This window comes from Lathamus discolor, chromosome 3 (assembly GCF_037157495.1).
Source record: "Lathamus discolor isolate bLatDis1 chromosome 3, bLatDis1.hap1, whole genome shotgun sequence".
NCBI classification, from domain to species: Eukaryota; Metazoa; Chordata; class Aves; order Psittaciformes; family Psittacidae; genus Lathamus; species Lathamus discolor.
The window spans coordinates 51,435,807-51,458,880 of NC_088886.1; the positions used below are offsets into that span (position 1 = coordinate 51,435,807).

The 23,074-nt window shown below is 41.9% G+C and overlaps 1 protein-coding gene across 1 annotated transcript in view; it reads right to left on the minus strand.

The window, feature by feature from the left end:
- The window catches only part of PAK2 (p21 (RAC1) activated kinase 2), a 44,115-nt gene that overhangs the window by 12,977 nt on the left and 8,064 nt on the right, over nt 1-23,074 (minus strand). The window contains exons 2-9 of the mRNA XM_065675196.1: nt 11,161-11,371; nt 5,056-5,156; nt 4,401-4,551; nt 3,451-3,482; nt 3,014-3,118; nt 1,943-2,075; nt 1,241-1,304; nt 283-331 (exon numbers count right to left, since the gene is read on the minus strand). Coding sequence (XP_065531268.1) covers nt 283-331; nt 1,241-1,304; nt 1,943-2,075; nt 3,014-3,118; nt 3,451-3,482; nt 4,401-4,551; nt 5,056-5,156; nt 11,161-11,347 — 822 coding nt within the window. The 5' untranslated portion in view covers nt 11,348-11,371. The remainder of the gene's footprint in view (nt 1-282; nt 332-1,240; nt 1,305-1,942; nt 2,076-3,013; nt 3,119-3,450; nt 3,483-4,400; nt 4,552-5,055; nt 5,157-11,160; nt 11,372-23,074) is intronic.

Consider the following 23,074-nt stretch of genomic DNA (forward strand, 5'->3'; position numbering starts at 1 on the left):
AAACGCTTGCATTTTAACAAGAAGTGCTGCTCCACTGCCGCACTGGTAAATGTGGTTACTGTCAAAAGGGCAATTACTTATCAGTGACCTGAGGAATATATACTTGCGGATAAGTTAAGGAAATCTGGCACACACTGTTACAAATGACTAGGGCAAACAATATTCTGAGAGGTGATAGCAGAGCTGGCAACCACAGAAGGAGCCTAATCAAATCACCTCAGCCACCTAGAGAAGAGCATTTATATTCATTATATTTCATTGCAATGAACACAGAAATCTTACCTCCTGCCCTGTTGCCACATCAATAGCTGTGAAAACTGTACCTGAAGCCCTGTGAAGAAGAACAACATTAAAGCAAGTGTAACAAACATGCACGTGAACAGAGAAATCACAGACACAAAATTGTGTCAGCTCTCGATGCTGCAAGAGCTGTATCAAAAAAGAAGGCTATTAAAAGTTCAGTGGCATCACAGAAATGCCAGTCAGGTCACACAAAACAGAACAATTACAAATACACTCTCTTCTGACACCAGCTTAGACACCTTGAATACAGGAGACAAAGTCATAGAGCAATAGAATCATAGAACAGTTAGGGCTGGAAAGGACCTTAAGATCATCAAGTTCCAACCCCTCTACCATGGGCAGGGATGCCTCACACCAGACCATGTCACCCAAGACTCTCCAGAACTTGTGCTGTTCCCTATGCTGAGATAAGCTGGGTAGCCCTTTCTGTAGTAGATATTACTTTTCTTTTCCCCCAGGGGAAGCCTGTCCACAAACACACACAGATCTATTTGGAAAGTATACAGTAGAAGTTAGGCATATCAAAGTTAAAAAAAATAGAACATCTAGATACATTTTATTTTATAACAGAAGGATTCAAAGGACCACTAGATGAATAACTTAACCACAGCAATATTGTTAGCTTAGCACAGAAAGCTTCCTGACATGCCCTCATGCCATCCAGCAGTCGTATTACAAAGTGGATGAATGCACCTTACTGGGAGAGGAGAGCACCAGGTACACCCACAGAGAAGCTGCAGAGCTACGCTTCTGCATTAAGAGACAATGCAAAGCTTCCATCACTGTGTAAAGCCTTCAGTGCCTGTTTAGCACGGCTTAATACAGCCATTTCTGCCTGCTTCAGTAAGCGGTGGCTACGTGATAGTATCAGACAAGGAACAGAACACCTCTTTGAAACACTGACTCACAGGGAACCAAAGCTGGGGTGAACACTTACCCTTGCCCGATTTTCTCGTATCTGTTGTATTTTTTCTTTGGATCTCCTATGCTCACAATAGTGCCTAAAAAAAAACCAATCCAAACAAACAACAATGACCAAAAAAGTCAATCCCACTATCCCCTTTTAGTACGGCTGATACTTCCAAGATACTTCCAAGACAGGTCAAGCTCAAACAGTATAGGCTTATGCATGAACAGCCAAAGCTTCCTTATTCAGTTCCAGCTGCGAACGGCCCAGCTTCAAGCAATCATTTTGCTATATTATACTCTGCATGAGACAGGTCATACTGTTTCCCCTCATATCTCAATTTTATTATAATCTTCTGTGTAGCAAAACCCCGTATGAGGTTATGACAAATCTCAACTTAAGCACAGGAACTTTAACAGAGTGGACAATTATCTTCAAGATGATTCTGAACAAGCAACCACAGAAACTACTTTATGTTACTACGATTGTATTAGACACACAGATCACATTATCACAACTGAACTTCAATCCAAAACAACAGTTCTACAGGGCTTTTTTTACCCAATAGGGCTCTGAAGCATATAAATTGGCAAAACTTCCAAACGCAGCTCTCGCAGCCACTGATACACACTCAATTAAGCACAGTAACCCTTACACAAAAATGAGGGCAAAAACTTAATATTCCTCCCCCAGTCCTAAAGCCTTTGTTTATCTGAAATAAAAAACACCTACGTAGTTTTTCCATGATATCTTCATCTGACATTTTGGTCTTCTTTTTCTGCTTATCACCTGATTTTGCCGCACTGTCAACAGAAGTGTCACCGGCTGGTGCAGGGATGGGGTCAATTACAGACCGTGTATAAATCTGTTAAGAGAGACCATTTACCTGAGCTTTTTTCTTGCAATCATTGACCTTTAGCTGAAAACAATCACAGTTTTTCAAAGATCCCTAAGCACCATTTTATACAACAAGCTGGAGGCAGAAACTAGACCTGAGAAACAAAGGCCAGTAAAACAAGATGCTGGCAACCTCCGACAGAAAGCCTCAGGCACCTCCTGAACATAGTGCATACGAGGAGACAGATGTTCTGTGGGTTTCCTACCTGCTTATTCTTTATTACCCATGCTAGTTTATAGAACAGAAATCACTATTTAATAGTGAGATCAGTTACTACTAAGATCTAAAGGAAAAAGATTCATGCTTTGCTATGAAAAGAAGCACGAGAGTCACAGAAATCTCCCAGTTGCCCCCAATTTAGGGAATTTTCTTGAAGCTTTATTTCACTTCCTCCTGAGCTGTTCACATACATGCAGCTACTCGAGATCAAACTGTAGGTCTGTCATAGTTTATACGACTATGTAACCCAGGGACACTATCACTTGACAAACACAATTCACATTTGCACTCCTGGAGCAAGAATAAGTGGGCAGAGCAGCAAAATGTACACCTACCATAGCCAAAAGAATGAGCTGGAGCAAATAAAATAAACAAAATCAAGTACACTACGTTGCCCCACTGTACTATGCAAAGTTACAGACACTAGCTATAGTTTTTAGGAGTAAAAAAAGCCTCCTCCTCACATGCTGGATTGAAGGATATGCATAACTGTAGAGCTTCAACACAAGCCAACAAACAAATTGGAATTAATGTCAAGATTTCCATTCCAACAGATATTCAGAAATTAGGCATTTCCTTAGCAAACTCAAACTTACTCATTTCACAAATGTAACACTTTGCTAGAAAACAGAAGTAGAAAATACTGAGAAATGCAGGTCTGATCCATAAACTTTACAGCTGCTCACCGATTTTGTGTGATCTGGCCGTGGAGCAATAACAGGAGGAGGAGCTTCTTCATCATCTTCATCATCATCTGCCACAGCTGCTGATGGTTCTCCTTTCGCATTGGTCTACATTTTTACCAAAGTAAATAACAAAACAAAACCAACCAAAACAAACTAAACAAAATTGTCTCCCCCACAGTGTTAAGGACTTCAGGTCGTCTTCTCCCCACGTAAAGATAAAAGAATTCTTACAGATGTCAAAAGAAAGTATTTTTATTATGAGTCTAAAATACTATTGCTCCAGTGAAATATGCTCTGTCGATCCCCCAATTTATGTTTTTATTCCACAAAACAAATTCTCATTTTAGTTTATACTGCAAGATTCATTATGTAACAAATACAAAAGACTTGAATTTTTACATGCTTCAGAATTTACAAAGCATAGTAAAGACACTCACCGTTGGTGATCCTGAAGGGAAACCATCTTTTTCTAGATAGGACAAATAGCAGAATACATAAAATCATCAGAATAGTAATTTAAAAAGTGAGCTTTAAATTCAAAGTGAACTTTGAATTTAAAAAGTGAAGAGTAAAGAACACAGACTGCTTTGGAGATTTTTCTTCTTTTCCATCTTTCAAACAGCAAAATTTTATGGTCACAAATCAGAAACCAGTACTGCACTAAAGACCATGCAGAAAGAAGCTGTACATTTCTAAAACTCTCCCTAAAAGCAGGGAAACCCATGCATTTCCCAACATGCTCTCCACCCACGTTGAGTACCCACACACAGTTCTCCAATTGAGTGCTGCTTGTCACACTTATTGTGCTCTGTCTTACTGATATGTGAAATCACCACCAAAGGGATGTTTCTGTTCCCTTAGCAGTCTCTTGAATCAAGGGTAAGAATATTACAAAGCCTCATTACTAAGCTATTTTCTGAAATAATTTGGAAGAAAACTAGGTAAAACTGCCTCTGTTCATAGGACACTCATTCACTCAGTCTCCCTACGCCCCATAGCTCTTGGCCTAGAAGCCACAACTTATTTTGCTGCTTTGATGTCACAACATGGTGACATCAAGTTCACAGATAGCTGTTTTCACCATAGACAGGAGGAGCAAGGTCACCAGCATGAAATCAGTTAATCTCAGCCTCAGAGATTACAGCTTTATAAACACAGCCTGTTCAAGATAATTTTGGCTGCTATTTTGCATTATCTAGTTCCATTTCTTCCCTTCTCCATTCAAACCAGGAAAACAACTGGACAAAAAACCAGTTCCAGTGAGTTTTAAATCTGTCTTCAAGTATTTTTAACTCATTGAAAACCAGTTTGCTCTTTCAGTGTTTGAATTCGCTTTATTATTCTCTGTACTCCTCTTCAATATGTCTTGCACACACTTGAATCTCACCTGGAGCAGAAAAACTCAGGTACTTCTGTTTTGCTGTGTCTTTGGAGTCATAGAATTTCAGCACATCTAGTACCGCCTGGGGGTTTTTCTTCTGTTCTAGCTTTGTAATATTTGAGGTCTGAAGCAACCGAGCCCATTGCTCTGGCATTCCCTGAAAAAAATAGGCTATTTGAAGCATACTTCTAACATTTCAGAGTAGAACAATTTTTTTTCCTCTATAAAAATCGTAACACATTTAGCCTAAAACACCTGAACAAGTAGGGTGGGGTTTTAATGGAGAGCCCATATGTCCATAGGTGACACAATGCAAAACACTATGCCAACATGATGCCATCTCTTTCAGGTATATGAAGCCAGATGTGAGGAACAGGAATACAAAAGCACTCAACAGAACAAGGGTTACCCACTAATGAAAGTGGGCTAGAAATGGTTTCTCAGGGAAGGCTCTCCCAGGTGACCCAAAGCATCAGATATGACATTTACACTACAGAATTACTACCAGAACACAGACTCTTTACTCTGCACGCTGTACAAATACACAGTAAAATTATTTCTTTTATAAAAGCAAAGACTTTATCGTAAAACATAACAACGGCTTCATTACAGCCCTGACTCACAGCTGTTTTCTGAGCAACTCCAAGGCAGGTATACTTACAGTGAACTCTCCAGTAACAGCATCAAAACCAACATGGATGGTGTGCTCAAAATCTGATGGTGGGGAGATTTCTGGCCTTTCCTTTTCCTTCTTCTTGCTTCCTGAAAAAGATATTCAAAGATCTACTGAGCAAAGACTTAAAGTCCTGTTGTCTCTATTTAATATAACCAATCCAAGCATTACAACAACTAGGATGAATGTAACATTATTCTTTTTAATGGATGGAGGTGTTTACAGATGCAGCACAGTTGGTGTTTTCAAGTGGGTACAGACTTCATGTAAGAATCAACATCTTGTTCCATTCAAGTAAGTTATAACAAGGAAAATAAAGAAGCAAGGAAATAAAGAGATTAAGAGCACTGGAGTGCAAAGAGCTCTGTTGAGCATATGAAATTTAAACATATGAAATGTTTACAATGCAAAAGAGAATATTTTAATATGGATTACAAACACCACTGAAGACAACTTCAACCTCAAGTTCACCCTAAAGACAGTTAAAACTCAGTTGCCTCACTACTGCAATTCAAGGTAATTAATGCAAACTAGGACTTCCTGTGATGAAGGTAAGAATTTATAGCCTCAGAGCAATTACCTAATTTCAACTAAAGGAGGCAGGGGGGAGCAAGCATACTAAGTACCAGAAGCAGGAACAGATAATGAGAAGGACCATGTGCTCAATCCAACCTAGATTCAATTACATTCATAAGATGTTTTATAATGCCTGGGGCTTGGTTGGGGCTTTATTTTTTTTTCCTGACAAAGAGAAAATAAATAAAACTAAAAGACAATTTGTAGTTAACTCTAAATGTAAAATACACCATTCTGTTCCCTTTACTCAAAAAAGATTTGGAGTTAAGTTGGAAGGTTTCAGGAATTTGTTTTATTGCTCTGGCAAAAAAGCCTGAGCCCTGCTTTCTTTCTCTGCCAGAGCCCAGAAGTATACTTGCTGTTTGCTCTCCAGGTAGAAAGATGATGCTCAGGGCCTCATCTTACAGTCCTCTGCTGAAAGGCAGAGCTCTGGCAGTGAGCTCTACAGCCTGTCTAACCTGATACCAGGAAAACTGCATGTGTAATCCTGGGAATGCCTGTGGGCTTGCAAAACATATAGGTGAATCAGCTGCATTTATTCTAGTGTGCATGAAGCCAGCAGCAATGCCACAGTGCTCCCAAAATGAAAGCAGCACACTATTTTGCAGCCTAAAAGGTTTTTTTTTGCTTTGTTTTTACGTTCACCTTCAAAACAAAAGTAACGTTATTTCGGTACAGAAAGCGCAGCTAAAACAGCACCCTCTGTTACAACGCGGTAAAGAGTTCCTGCATATTGCAGAATATCACAGAATCACAGAATTGTCAGGGTTGGAAGTGACCTCTCATCTAGTCCAGCACCTCAACATGGGGCAAGCATAGATTGTGCTGCTCAGAGCCAGAGAATCTGTCTGAAATTCCCTCACGCTGGCGGGAGGGGAAGGACAAGGAACAGAACACAATACGTACAAATGAAAAGCCATGTGGGCTACCTCCAGCTGAACAATGCAGTGGAAAGAGTCTGCTATTATAAACAGGATATCTTTAATATGGCTGCACAGGTCAGAGCCAAAAAGCAAATGGACTGTCAAATGTTCCCATTAACATTGTTAAGCCGCCACAGGACAGAATAAACTTGCTTATGTGAAAACCTTTAAAGTTTTCAGAAAAGTACTACAGAAAGTACTGTTTCTCCCCAGTCTTCTGCATTTGTTTATGTGAAAACAAGGACAATGGGATAATCCCCAGAAGATTCCTGTTAGGGAGCACTTGACATGTAGGGAACAGGAGCTGGTGCTCAGACCCTCAGAAGTGCTGTGCAAATAAACCCACTCCTTCCAAAAACACATTGATCTTATTAGTAGCCTAGGCAAGGAGACTAAAATTCACTCCTCTGCCCACAGGAACGGCAGAGCAGCATTTCAAACACACGTAAGCGGTGAGCTTCAATCAAGAGGCAAGTCCCTTGAGTCATGAGTTGGCAGAACACACTCAAGGGCTCTGTGAACAAGGCCACCATGAGGCCACATTGCTTTTCAACCTCTGATTATATCTGCAACACAGTTATGTACTTAAATGGGAATCCTGTTATTAAAGGGTAACACTGGTTTCAAATGGCAAGTGAATCTAAGATGTGGTCCCTCAGCTGTGCAGAGACAGCAGCATGAAGTCCCCCCGTTCCTGGGAGGGGGAAGACACAGGTCCTTCATGAGGATTCAGCAAATTGGAGAATTGCTCTGATGAAGTACCTCAAACTGGACTTTTCTCCAAGTGAAGCGACAGGCATTCTACATGGCATCACCCAAGGTACTTCACACACATCACAAACCCATCCTCAAGCACACCTCGCTTCCCGCCAGCCACCCTTTGTACACAAAGCACGAAACACAGGTGTTTCTCAACAGCCTGGCTGTAGGAGTTAGATGACTCCAAATGGTACACTTTGAGTTACTGAGCTGCAGTTGAAACCACAACAAAATCTGCCCTGAGCCAGCAGGGCGGACCGTGTCCCATGCATGATCCCTGGTCCTGGGTGACACCCCACAGCACCTCCTTTAATAAGTTCTGCTAGAAGACAAGCATTTCTTGGTTTAGGGGACTATTTGAAAGCTTTTCAAACACAAACAAGTTCATTTGACTAGCAAATTCATGGCAATTAAGTACTCTAGTAAAAGATGGCTATCACTTCATCTATCCTAAGTAGTGAAACTAGGGGGAAAACCCCTCCATGACTAGGCCATTAAATAATCCCTTCAAACTCTGATGATTACTTCAAAGAACCCCAGACTGGTTTCCATTGCAAGGGACCTTAAAGCTCATCCAGTTCCAACCCCTGTCATGAGTGGGGACACCTTCCACTAGACCAGGTTGCTCCAAGCCCTGTCCAACCTGGCCTTGAACACTGCCAAGGATGGGGCACAGCCACAGCTTCTCTGGGCACCCTGTGCCAGTGCCTCACCGCTCTCACAGGGAAGAACCTAATGTCAAACCTGAACCTCCCCTCCATCAGTTTAAAGCCACTTCCCCTTGTCCTGTCCCTACAGGCCCTTGTCAAAAGCCCCCCTCCAGGTTTCTCGCAGCCCCTTTAGGCACTGGAAGCTGCTCTAAGCTCTCCCTGGAGCCTTCCCTTCTCCAGGCTGAACCAGCCCAGCTCCCTCAGCCTGTCTCCATAGCAGAGGTGCTCCAGCCCTTGAGCTCACTTCAGCACAGAACTAGCTCAGACTTGGGGCAGAGACTGCATTTGCTCAACCTCACCATCTGCAGTGAGTCGTCCCTCAAGAACACTAACTCCCCAGTGCCACCTCCTAAGCTAGAGAAACCTGCCAAGAGAGGACAGAGAGGGACAGAGCTGGCCAGAAGGGACCTTGCAAAATCATACAGACAGATTTACAAAACAAAGCCAAACATTATCCAGCAACGGGTCTGTCTGAGGTGGCATTGTACATCTCCTGGTAAAGCATCCCTTCAGATTCTGAAAAGGAGAATTTACCATTCTGGCAGGAATTTGTTAACATTTACACTGGCTGGAGAAATTCTTCCAATGAAAAAATTTCTGTCTCAGGTTGACAGATTATTTTGCATATAGTTCCAACATATTTTTAAAATCCAAGCAGGAAGTTAGCATTTCTGCAAAGAATCACACATTCTAAAGCTTCCCAGCAACAGAATTTTTTTCCTCAAATGTATTTAAATGGGCATTTCTGATCAGGGTGATCAGCTGTACTAATGAACAGAATAACTAACTTCTGACTGCTGTTTTAGTGCCAGAAAATCACTGTGCCCATTTCCATTCTGCTTACATTTGTGGCTGCCAGTTTTGCAGTCTTGAGAGACAAAACCATTTCTTTAAATGCTTACATTACCCCTGCAGCAGGTCACTCAATCCACCAAATTTATTCCAGATTAAAAAAATGCCACTTTCAGATAGTTTCTTTAAACTAAGTAATTCAATTACCATTTTTGCTAACCACTACTGCCATGCAGTAAAACCTGCCTTTTTCCAACCTGCCTTTAATTTAAAGGACATTACTTTAAATACTTTTTTAACATTTAGAAAACATAAACTGACACTATTTTCTCTTAAAAGTGTTTTACTCTGCAGAAATTATTTTCTCCATTTTTAGTGTGCATCACTAAATGTAAGTAGGTACGCAGACATCTGCTTAACAAGTATGCAGATCAAAATCTGTAACTTTGGTACATGTTAGTATTTACAAGAGTAGTCTGAATAAGCTTCAGTAATGGGACTGCAAAGCAATTTCAGACGAGCCAATACAACTTTAGACAAGTCTTCAATCACCTCCCTGGCCATTTCAGCAATGAACAAACCCACCCTCAAGATGGAAAGAGGAAACATCCAAGGAGAAGTAAAGATGCTGTGAAATGTCACAGAGCTCTCCAGCTGCACTATAGCCACTTGCATTTGTAATCCATTTCACAACACAAACAAGTCTTACATAGTATTACTAATTCAGAGCAAGGAAAACCTTCCTTTACATGGGGTTTATGTTCTACTTCATCATATCCTCAACTGTAAAAAAGGGGTTACAAACGGTCTCATGAATAATCAATCCAACAGCCTAATGACAAGTGTCAGATCAGCTCATAAGCTGTTCTCCTAGCCTGAAGATGGCAGATGTGATCCTTCCACAAGATTTTCTTGCAGCACTCACCATGAGAATTTCAAGGCACTTACTCCCATGACCAGTGATATAATGATAAAGCACCAGTTTCTGCAGTATTGAAGGGCTAAGTCAGAACCTGGTCCAGACACATGGCACTACACCAAGCTGACAGCACCCAGATTCATCGCCTCAGAGGCCTGGAGTCTCTTTCTTGGGGTGTTTCCACCAACCTGTAGTAGCTTCTCATGTTCTCCTTACAGATTTACCTCCTTAAGGTTTTACCTATGTCAGTAAAAACACCACTACTTCTATTGCTGAAATCCAGCCACCGACAGTTATTTCACAGTAAGTGACCTTGTGAAATAACTATTCTGCTTCCAAAAGCTACACTGGCCAAATCCTTCCATCCTCTAAAAAGGAAAGCACACCCGCTGTCAAAAGCAGAAACTCTGCCAGATCATGAAAAGCCTGACCTTCTGAATAGAGGGAAGCCTCCAGCATTTGTCTCCTGGGTGAGGCATGGCTGCAAAGGAACTGCTCATACAGCTGAGCAAGAGTAAATTCCAGCCCTTGGGAAAATACTGAGCCAAGAGAATACATAACCAGAGGAGCAGAGTCTCCTGAAACAGTCAAACCTGTGCCAGCATGACTGAACCAGTCCTGCCCAGCACATCAGCAACATCAGGCCTGTACATCTCTGCAACAGTTTTACCATACCAGATGTTAGAAGATATTTCTATCTATTCACTATTTTGTTCTACATGGATACAGACATCCTGGAGAATCAGGATCATGACTCTAGTGCTGTATATACATTCATCATATAGAAAAGAGGACAGAAACAAAGCACAAATACAGTCCAGTTTCATTACAGTCATTTTTTCCTCAGAAATAATCCTTGCTTACAGCATTCCAGATTTTTCCATTAGTAATTATTCCTAATGGTACAGTAACAGCGACAGCGACAGAAGGACTTAATTTCTCAATTCTCCTTCAAACACAGTGCACTCTCGCCATTGTTTATTACCATTTTTTCTCCTCAAGGTACCACATAAATGGTCATCAACATTAAGCAACTTCCCAAATAGTTTAAACTAAAAACCTGCATTTAGTGTAGCAAAACAGTAAGTGATCTGACACCCAGGAACTGCAAGCATTTATCAGGGTTGTTTGGAAATGCATTACTTTAAACTGGGCAGCAAGCATGAGAAGCAATAGGTGGTGGTTTTCCCCTGTGAACTATTTAATTTTTCTTACTTAGCATTTCATCTTCAAACATCCCAGTGCAAGCAGGAAAAAACATCTCAGTTCATAGAACACACATATCCAACTTTCAACCCTTCCTCTAATCCCTTGCACTTGGACAGGCTGGATTCAAATGTCTGAAGCACTACCAAAACTTACAAGAAGAGTAAAGGAATACAACTAGTAACCCTGAAAAATAGAGGAATCTCACCTTTTTCAGTGATAAAGAATATGGAGATGATTTTATTCCTAGGTTTTCTCTCTTCTGGTACAGAGGGCAAGGGTTTCAAACTGTGGTTGGCAGACAACTGGTCTTTACCCCCTGCGGTGACGATAGCACTGCTCATCCGGACAGGAGGAGCTGGTGGCTTGTCTTCCACCTCTCCGTTGACAGACATGGTTCTTGACAGCTAGTGAAAGCACTGAAAGAGAAATACTTGTTTTAACTTAAGAACAGAACATAGAATACATAAATGTATCATTTCTTCTGCTGGACAACAGGGAAAGAAGGTATAATTCAACTCTAAAGAACTCAATAAGCACTGCACTGGCAGACACTGATGTCTCCACCAAAGGAAGCAGACCTCTTCTTCACTCCCACACCCATTCATTTGTGCCAGCAGCAGCATTTGTGGAATGAGGTGACAAACTTTTCCAGTGATAAAACTAACCCAGTCAAAAAGAAAAGTCAGTTGTGTCTGTTCACACAAAGGATAGTACACAAAAGGGTGTAAGTACAGCAGCTTTTGTTGGTAGCTTTACCCCAAAGGGCTTCATGCTCCAACAGCTTTAAAAGCCTTAGATTATTTCCTTCATGTCATTTATCAGACAAGATCTTGATGAGAAAAGAATAGCTTATGTTTGTAAGTGCGCTATTTCAGCACACTGTCCACATCAAGTCATATTAAGAGTATCTCTACCAAATTATGTAGTGTACATTAAAGAGCATGAGACTTGGATCCACTGGATACATTCCACTTGTGAATGAGGACTGGCATTGCTTTGCTACTTTGTGCTACACTTTCTCCATTTGTAAAGAGAATATATACTATTACCACAATTATCTTTCCTTAACAAAAACAGAGAAACAGAATCACAGGTTGGTTTGGGCTGGAAGGGACTTTAAAGCTTATCCAGTTCCAAACCCCTGCCAAGGGCAGGGACACCTTCCACTAGACCAGGTTGCTCCAAGCCCCATCCAACCTGGCCTTGAACACTGTCAGGGATGGGGCAGCCACAGCTTCTATGGGCACTCTGTGCAGTGCCTCAGCACCCACACAGGGAACAATTTTTCTCTAATTAATTTAAATCTCCCCTCTGTCAGGTTAAAGCCACTTCCCCTTGTCCTGTCCCTAAAGGTCCTTGCCCAAAGCCCTTCTCCAGGTTTCTTGTAGCCCCTTTAGGCACTGGAAGCTGCTCTAAGGTCTCCCTGGAGCCTTCTCTTCTCCAGGCTGAACAAGCCCAGCCCTCTCAGCCTGTCTCAGAACAGAGCTGCTCCAGTCCTCAGAGCATCCCCATGGCCTCCTCTGGACTTGCTCCAACAGCTCCATGTCCCTCTTGTGTTGGAGGCCCCACATGACACAAAGCAAGAGGTTTATGTCATGAAGTTCAAGAACAAATAGAACTATCAACATAAACACCCATGAAAACATAATTTCTGCACAAATACCTTCAGAGGCACAAGCAGTACAAAGTAAAGGTCTGGCAGTGCAACTAAAAACTGAATATGTGCTGGTTTCTCCATCTACTTAAAGACCGATGGGGGCCAGCTGTCAAAGCTGTGCAGCACCCACCTAGACAAACGTGCCTTTGAGCCCTCTGCCTGATGATGAAGCGATAAATCGACCTGCAACATTCAAACCTATCTGCAGGGATGCTGTTACAAATCAGACTGTGATTCCCATCCTCCAAAAATATTCCCAGTTCACTCACTGATTGTTCTTTCAGATGTTGCAAGTTATCTACAGGATCTTCCTTATTTTCCAGTACTTACACTGCAATATGGGAAAAAATTTAAGAACCATGCAATCTAACAGCATCTCTCAGCACAGGGATTTTAACTCCAAATGCTTCCCTAACATTACATTTTGTTTAGACAAAATGCATGCAACCTGAGGCATATAAATTTCTGATCTGAACCACCAAATCAGATATATGGTCCTATTAAAGTTGGGCTTATGCTAATATCACAAAAAAGTAGGATACAGGGTACTTACTTATCCAGGTGGGAACAAATGTGTAAAAGAAAGCACTTCTCCTTTTGAACAAAGGCATTAAACCAGGTGGCTAAAATAAATCGTAGGTAAATAAGCATATTACATAACTTTAACACCAGAATGTTATACTATGTGAAGAAAGCGACACCATGAGTAGCCTTTTTTATCTTTCTAAAAGCCCTATTATTTTCTCCATATTTTTGTACTGCCTGATATTAGCAGGAGCAGGATATAAGGATAACCAACCAACCTGCATCTGAAACCAGACAAGAACAGACTTGGCCCTCCAAGCCCATAACAATTCCCTGAAGAGCCCAGGAGGAAGAAAAGCTGCAGGGCTGGTAGAGCAGATTGGAGTGGCAGAAAGAGCTCGGGCACCAGCTTCCCACTAAGGGGCTGTCTCCATCAACTGCAGTCCAACAAAATCCTTCAAAATCACTAAATCTGTGGTTTAATAAAACCCCAGCTTTTCAGAAAAACTTGAGAGATGTGATTTATTTACTATCTCAAGGTACTATAATTTCTGAATGGCTGTTTCAAAGATTGCTGTTAAGTGCCAGATCCAAAACTATTTTAAATCCACGGCAGCTTAGAATTCATAGTTTAAATACATTATCCCAGCTTCAGTCACAACAAATCACTTAAAGAAACAAAAGTCTGATCCTTCAGTCATCCTCAGGAGTTAAAAATCAATCATTTTGTTCAGGTTCTAATACAAACAGCTAGTCTCTTTCTGACAGCTGAGCAGAGAAGAAAAGAGCAGTTCCCCTTCTCCTTTATCCTTTCCCTGTCTTCATTATGCAGGGAAAGTTTCCACAGCATCAGGAAGTACTTTTGAAATTGCTGTGGAGGTCTGGCATTATGGCCAATGACTGGAGGCGGGATTAAAGAAGGGGAAAAAGAAAAAGAAAGAGGAGTGCAAATACTCCCTGAAGCTCCTTTTCTGCTCTCTCCCACAAAGAGAAAAAGGAGCCTGTTCATTTAACAGCAGCTAGGCATAATCTCTCTTGCACCATCATCCTCGTGGCTGCCTTGCTGAATCACGGCTTGCACAGGGAATTGGAAAGACATGGGGAATTTTCCTTTTTTTTCCAGAGCCTGCCAGGAGTCTGTACAGTGGCAAAGCCCATGTCAGGTTCATGTTTCTCTGACAGAATCAGACTACACAATAGTGCGGTGTTTTGGGGGTTTCTTTACCTTGACTGAAAGACACTTACTAAAATGGTTAAACTAACTTTGAGCAACCTCATAAGGTATGCTGAATCATGAAGAGGACAGAAGTGACAAAGGAAACATATGGAAGATGGGAATAATAGGGATAAGGGGAAAGGGTTCACTTTCATCTTTGCCAGTGAAGATAATGCCAGTAATAATAACATATTCAAGCACATCAGCAACTCCCCCACAATCACTGATTGCACTACATTTAATTACAAGAGCTAGAAAGTAATGGAATGAACCACAGAGACAAGCTGTGAAGCTGCAAACAATACTTAACCATGGACTTCAAACAGATTCATTCCCACCACAGGACAGTGTAGTGCTGCAACCCATTACACTCACAAAAAAGGAGTCACAAAAACAGCTAAAAGCTTTTCTCCCAACAGTTCTGCTGATTACTTTACAATCACAGGTACCAGCACTATAAACCACAAGGCTCCAAATCTCAGTCCTCATCTCCAGTGTCTCAATAGCTGTCCCCTCCCTTTTGACAAAGGTTTCTTGCAGAAATGGAAATGCTCTCTTCATCCTCAGCAGCCTGAGACACCACCATAACATGAACTGCAGCAGCTGAAGAGCAAATGCATCCTCTCCTCTGCTGCAGAGGCAACAGCAAGTGACATCCTAAAGCCACCCACCACCACCTCTCGGAAACCTGAAGCCAGGTTGTTCAGAAGTGCAACACTTCTCTTTCCACCTCTGCCCAGTGAGGCTGAGGCAAGACAAGCACAGGGAAGCTCCTTGTATAGCTTAACCCACCCTCTTCCTCTCAGCCTCTGAAGAGACCTACAGAGATTCATTTTTACCACAGTGTTCCAGGAGTCACTTCTGTTGCTCATTAGCTTTCTTTGTTTTGAGGAAGAAAAGGGTCCTATAGCCTATGGCATGCCAAGGTCACAGAAGACAGACATCAGTTCCTGCTACTGTCACTGGTGGGAAAACACCCAGAAACATAACCCTGACGGTGAGTAAAAGCTGAAAAGTGAGAATTTGGGAGCATTTTCAGAAATGCTGATGAACACACACTGCTTCAGCATATTAGTTTGGATGCTCTGGCTTTGATTTGGGTTTTTTTTTTGTTTTTTTTTTTTTTTTTTTTAGTTTTGGGGGTTTTTTTCCCCTTAATTCCCCCCTGTGTGAGCACAAAGCTGGGCTGCTTCCTGAAGAACTTCCTAAGTACAGCTCTTGTGCTGTTCTGGCTCCCGCAGCCTCCCTTGTGATCGGTATCACGGCTGACAGGCACTCCCATCCCATCTGAAGCAGACCGCTTGTTCGGCAGCAGGCTCTACCACCGAGGCCCCTCTGCATCACAGTACTGCTATTTAGCTCCTCTGACTTCTAAAAATGGACAAACATTTCCCCTCTCAAATTTGTCTTCAGAATGACTAAAGAAAAATAAAATGAAATTGAAGACAATCATTTTCCTATCTGCCATAGTGCACAGCCACAGTTTTCGTCGAGCACTTGAACAGATTATGTTTTAAATATGCATTATATGTGCATTCACATCAGTCTTGCAGTGCAGTACTGTAACGTCCTAAAAGCAGAGGTAAGAAGATGGTACCATCTGTCAAATGCAACAGACTGTGTAGAAAGTTCTCATAAGTTGAATTTGTCTTCTTAAGATGCTGAAATAGATGTATTTGAGGAGTTGAGGCTACATCTATTTCACTGCCTGGGACCTGATGCAGAAGTAAATTGGACTACTGCTTGGAAAACAGAATAAAGCAAACACGCCCCCCCCCCCCCCAAAAAAAAAAAAAAAACATGAATCAAGCTCAGAGCTGTTTGATAACATGTACGTACATTCCTACTCCTGGCACACATCCTGGGGCTTTACACTGCCACTTAAGCAACAGATCTCTGAGGAGCCAGAACTAAGTCAGTGAAATAAATCTAATCCTCTGTGTGCATACACCCTGACAGGAGGCTCACAGAGCTGCAAACTGAACTCAGTTCTGCTTACGGCAGGTAAAAAATACTCAACTCATTTACTATCGGCAATATAACACGGAAGGAGAAACACGCACACCAAATTTCAGCCTCTTTTGCAGGGCTGACCAAAAAGCAGAAGTAACAGATTTCAGGCTAACACTAATGCATTAAGAAACATAACCAACTGGCTTTTGAAACCATAATACTTGATGCACCACTGCAGCGGCAGGACCTTATTGGGACTATGTCTACTGCTGCAAGGAGAACCGATCATTTGGGCCACAGAGACAGCACAGTGCTTGAAACCAACACAACCTGGAGAACAGAAAGCTGTGGGGAGACGTGGGAGCAGCTTCCAGTGCCTAAAGGGGCTACAAGAAATCTGGAAAGAGGCTTTTGACAAAGGCAAGTAGCAACAGGAAAAGGGCAAAATGGCTTTAAGCTGAAAGAAGGGAGATTTGGATTAAATATTAGAGAAAATTGTTCCCTGTGAGGGTGCTGAGGCAGTGGCACAGGGTGCCCAGAGAAGCTGTGGCTGCCCTGTCCCTGGCAGCATTCAAAGCCAGGTTGGATGGGGCTTGGAACAACCTGGTCTAGTGGAAGGTGTCCCTGCCCACAGCAGGGGCTGGAACTGGATGAGTTTTAAGGCCGCTTCCAACACAAACCATTCTATCGTTCTATGATTCTAAAACCATTTGTTGTCTGACAGAAGGAATGGAAGGAAAGAACAGATTGAAAGTGAAAAAAGCCCTGATGGTAAGTGCACTTCCCTGTCCCCGCTCTATGAGAGGGCACAAGGGTCGAGTAAAGTGAGTTATCTGCACAGCAATCTGCATGCTAGTGGATGTCATTTGCTGTCTTCCTGTAGAGCCTTATAGGGTGCTTACTGGCAACATTTGTCACACACAAAGAGCGGCATCCGGGACAGCCAGGTCCAGAGCAGAGGAAAATAGCAAAGTAGATGTGTCTCACAAACAAATCCCACAGCAGAAGTCAAGTGCACAGAAGCACAGAGTAATTAAGAAACAATACAATAACAGAGCTAGCATGCTATGCTCCAAGAAAAGACCCATGTCACAAGACAGATTAAAGATGGTCACATCCCACTCCTGGTTTATATTATAATAATCCTTATTGAAAGTGTCTGGAGGGTTGGAACTAGATGATCTTAATGTTCTTTCCAACCCTTAACTATCCTATGATTCTGTGATTCCATGATTCCCTGTACATTGACTCCAAGACTCCAGTGGTTTTAGGATCTGACTTATCCTCAGCCACTCCACACCACCACCTTTTAATTCCTGAAAAAAACACCTTATTGGAGGAGATGAGCCTTGATGCTTCATTAGACATAAGAGATTCATTAGATATAAGGAAGTTCTTTACTGTGAGGGTGGTGAGGCACTGGAACAGGTTGCCCAAAGAAGTGATAAATATGACACCCCTGGCAGGGTTCAAGGCCAAGTTGGACGGAGCCTTGGGCAGCATGGTCTAGTGTGTGGTGTCCCTGCCCATGGGCGAGGGGCTGGAACTAGATGATCTTAAGGTCCTTTCCAACCCTAACTATCCTATGATTATTCTGGAAATGAGGACAAACACATACACCGTGCAGTTTTTAAGATCAGAGGGCTGCTCATTTCACCAGATACTCCCTTTTCTAGGATCAAGCAGGTTTTGGAGCCCAAAAGCAGAATGAAATGTCTCCATGGGTATTTTTCTTTCCCCCTTCCTCCCACCCCACACCCTTTTTTTTTTCTCTGAGGCTCCTGTTGAGCAATAGATTTCCTGTGATTAGCTCACTTAGTACTGATTATAGCTCACTTCCTCCCAGGGATTAGCTGAAAGCAGCTTTCTGACAAGTTTTTATTCAGATGGTGCTACCTAGCCGCAGCTCACTTCCTGCACCAGCACTAACAGCACGTTAATTCAGCAGCTCATCAACTTGAAGTCATTTCACCACTGCACAAAAATTCACTGAACCAGTAAATCTCAGACTGTCTTCTCCATGACAAGCAAAACAAATCCTTTTGGGATATTTTCGTTTCCAATCTAAAGCATTTGGATCCATAAGATTTATTTAATCGGATCCAAAAAAGAGTTTTTTGGAACAGTTTGAGACTACCTTCAGAGGCTGAAAATACTTATCTCGTCATTTCAACTCAGAAAAATTGTACACAAAAAAACAACCCAGCAGTGGCAGACAGAGAATTACTTTCTCACAGACTTGGCAAATGCAGTCACGTATCTTCTGCCTGCCAAGAGAGGACTTGTGCAAAAGCAGGAACAAGAGTAACCTTGATAATGGCCAGTAAAAGCCAGGAAGATAATCTGTTCCACCTACAGTTATTAAAAACACGTGCAGATGCTGTAACGCAACACACAGCTCTCAAAGCCTTCCCACCTCTAAGAAGACAGGCACCAAACTCCACTGAACTTGCCGCAACGTCTCTTTCCAGCTTTAGTGGGTCTCAAAGTGTTCAGTCAATGCCAAACCACACACTTGCAAAAACGAACAGTTATTTTTATTTAACTTTCCTTTATGGGGAAGGGAGAGGAAATTAGACTAACCTAAGATACTCCAAACAAGTACGGTTCTCCCTCATTTACAAGCACAAACAAGATACCCCCTTCAAACGATGCAGTTGAGAAAACAGCTGAAAAATAGAAATAAAAATATCTGAGCCTGTCAAACATGAATTTTTCATTAGGATTTACAAAGGGATGCACATTAACCAACTGCTCAGCAAGGCCAACCCACTGACAGAGCCAATAAATGGCCAGCATCTTTTTTTTCCCCAAGATTAATAGCCATAAGCACCAATATACCTCCTTCAACGAGCAAGGTTACAACCATGAAGTTTATCAACAAGTCCTTTCTTGCTGTCTTCCCTTTACTGCTACATGTGACAGAGACAAGGCATAATACTCCCACTCTAATGACAGTATAGGAGAACCTCAGTCTCCTGCAGAACCAGACTGGATGACACACAGAACATACCCAGCTAAATTCTTTCCAATTTGCCTTTTCCTGACCCCTCAATTTCCTTGTGTTTTTTCATGAGTCACAACAGAAGGGAAAACACAGCACAGAAAAAAATCACACAAATACATGGGAAAACACAGTACAGAGAAAAGTATCTGCCATTTAATTGACAAGTGAAGAAGAGTAAAAAGCAGAAAACAATCTTTTGTTCAGAAGAAGGAATAGTCTCTCCACAACTGTAATGAGATGTCCCTACCATGAACCAAGTTACAGAAGACAAATATCATATTCATGGGGTATTTGAAAAGGTTACTAAGGCTTCTAAAGAAAAATATTCCTCAAAACCATTGCCAAAGTACATTACAACCTAAAGCCATTATTTACTCCCTAAGGCACTTAGCAGATGAGCAGTCTTGCACTGAAAACAAACAACTCGTCTGTGAAAATGTCTCTTTCAAAATAGAACCCAATCCCAGTCATCTTCTAAGAAGCGACCAGTGGTGGACATCGCCTTCTCATCCCATAGACAGCCAACACAAACAAGTGTATTTCAGCTATAACTTCTTCACCATCCAATGCCAACAGCTAAGTCATCCTCACCCTGCAGTACAAGCACGATAAAGTACAATCTTCGTATCGTCACTGATGAAGACAAGTGAAGCAGATTGCACTGCTAAGATGCTAGCAGCCTTCCAAACTGGAAGAGCAGATTCACAAAGTTGGTATACATACAGCAAAAAAACCCCAAGCAAACCAGCAATAACAGAAACCTTGGTAAGGTTTTTTTTTCCTCCCAGATTTTCAATTTTTGACTTTTTTTAACTCTGTGTATGTAATTTCTCAATTATAAGCTACATTTTGTGACTGAAGATGACATCAACAGGGAAAAATAAGAAAAAGACTAAAGACAAGCTGTGCAAGAGTCATGGTAAAAGCCCATTAGTGCACAGAAAACTTACGCAAATTAATGACACTTGACTTCACTGTATACTGTGGCCACCTCTGAGTCTTGTGATACATCTCCACTTTCTCCCTTTAAACAACACATAGCAATCAACTCCCACCCAAAGCGTCATTTCTGCTTCACGAAATGAATTGGGCACTTCTGAACTGCGGTGGTGTATCTTATCACCACTGAATTAGAAATCTCTTCTCTGCTTTATAACCTCTGAAAAAGCTCAAACACAGGCAACAGTACCAGATGGGCGTCAGAAGTGATTTCCCAACTACCCTTATTTCCCACTTTCCAAGTTTGTCAGGAAAACTCATTCAGCAAAGCTACAGTGTCATCATCACCAGATGATTACAGCAACACAAAAAAATTCAAGGCCAGGTTGGACTGGGCTTGGAGCAACCTGCTCTAATGGAAGGTGTCCCTGCTCGTGTCAGGGGGCTGGAACTGGATGAGCTGTAAGTCCCTTCCAACTCAAATCAGTCTGTGATTCTGCGAAATGAGGCAGACTGCTGAGCTGAGAGCCATGGACACCAGCTCCACCTTGCTCCAAGAGGCAGCCCTCTTGCGGTAGAGTGGAGGAGGAATTAAACCAAGAGGGACCCATTTCCACCCTCTGCCGTAGGGTTGGGTTAGTTACCGCCTACCAGCTGAATTCAGGCCACACTTCATTTTATACAGCCCACAGCCACAATTTTCCTTCAACGGACTATTGTGCAATGCTACATAATGATAACATGCACTCAAAGGTGTTTGAAAAAGCCTATTCAACCTTCAACAAGGAAATTACTTACCCCTGCTCTACCTACCTAAAAACCTGAGTCAACTAAAGACAGACAAGACAGCCTGCAGCATGCACATTGCATGCAAATCTATGATTCAAGGTGTTTGTGCTTACTCATTTTTCACTAACTAGAAGATACTTTTCAGCCTTTATTTTCATGAGCTGAGGTTTTATAAAGATCAAAGGAGAATGGGGAAAAGGGCAAGTAGGGAAAGTTTACAAGAAGAAAAGCAAAAATGAAGTCTGCATCTCATTGCTGAGATTCTCTCTTAATTAAAGCTGGCATTTACAGACAGGGAGGGATCACACATTCCAGAGCAAAAGTTATTTGAATAAAGGCTACCCTGCACAAGGTACCTACATAGCTTGGTGCACTTACTTCTAACAGCATTCACAGCTGTTTAACCTACACAATTCACCGCCCAAAAGAGCAATGATAATGATGAAAAACTGTTCAGGCTACTGGTGCTGTGCAGAGATCAGCAGTAACTTTAATAGAAAGCAAAGGCATTTTTTAACCTCTGGAAATACTATAGGCAACAGTAAGACAAGGGCGTAGCTTACCCATCCAGAGTAAAGATGCAGGGCTAACTGGAAAGAGAAGAACAACACACACTGTATACCATGATAGCAGAAAAAGGAAGAATCCAAGAGTAAGGGATCCATCCATTCCTCATCACACTGCTAGAGCTGTCTAATGTCAGCTACAGAAGAAATGAATACTTAGTGAAAAGACAAAGGAAAACGGAGAGAAAAATAGCTCCTCCCTCCAGAAAAACTATCTTTTTCATATGCACACAGAATAGAGCTCTTTGTTTCTCTTCAGTGGCTGGCCAAGGCTTGCTTCAATTGCACTTAACGCTAGCAGATAGTGGTAACTTTAGCTTAGCTCAACAGCCCTGCAGGCCAAACCCTCAGCTTACTGCAGCCCTGTCAAACAGCGCTAGCCTGGCAGAGAATGCCACAATGGGAAATTCTGCCTCTTCCAAGTCACTTTTCCCAGCCACATTGTGCTCCAGTGGACACCAGTACAGCATGCTGTTGCCTGGATGGTCACAACCACTTGGAACAGTTTACCTGTGAACAGACCCAAGCTCAAAATACTTACTTCTTCATACCCACACCGAACACAAATTCGGCCAGAAAGAGTGGCATGGCAACAGGTCATTCAAAAACCATTCAATTAGATAATTTCTCCTGTTAGAATTATACTCCATTTGTGCCATGTGACACAAGTACAATGACTTCTTCAAATACTCAAACTCCTACATGAGAAGAGTTCCGTGCAGCACCCCATTTCTGCATCAGGCAAGTTCACACAGAAACTCACCCATGAAATGAAAGCTTCCATCCACAAGGTCCTCATTAACATGAATACCACTCCAACAAAAAATTAAAGCTATTTACTGTAATAGAAATGAAAGATACCCCACTTATCTGAGGGTCTCTAATTCCATTTCAAGGGATGCATGATAATCATCTATGGAAAAAAAGAAACCCACAGAGGAATGACATCACTCATGCTGTGCTATCAACACAAGAACTGAAGATCTGCATTACAGCACTACATTAATCTTCAGCACTAGCTGAGCCTTAAATCACAGAAAATGAAAGATGTATCAGTAGAACATTACTCTCTGATAATCTACTCCTTCATCTGGAGCTACTGCAAAACCAGGCAATTGCAGACAGCAGTTGAAGCAAGTCATCCCACCTCAAAAAGTCATTTAAGAGAGTCCTTACACTGAAGCAGATACCCACTGAGACTGCAGCCAGAACCTTGGGCGAGACACAGACAACCTGACCCAGCACAACAATTCTGTACCTACCAAGGCTTCCTCTTTTTAATTTACAATACTATTAGCTAATACCAGTGAGTCTGAAAGTATGAACATAACACTTTTTTTTTTTGCAACAAATGAGCATGGAAAATTATGAAAATTCAAGCACAGTGCTTAAAAATAAAAAAAAAAAAAAAACAGTTTCCTCTCATAAAATTTCATGTAGCTATGGAAAAGGTTGACCTCAATATAA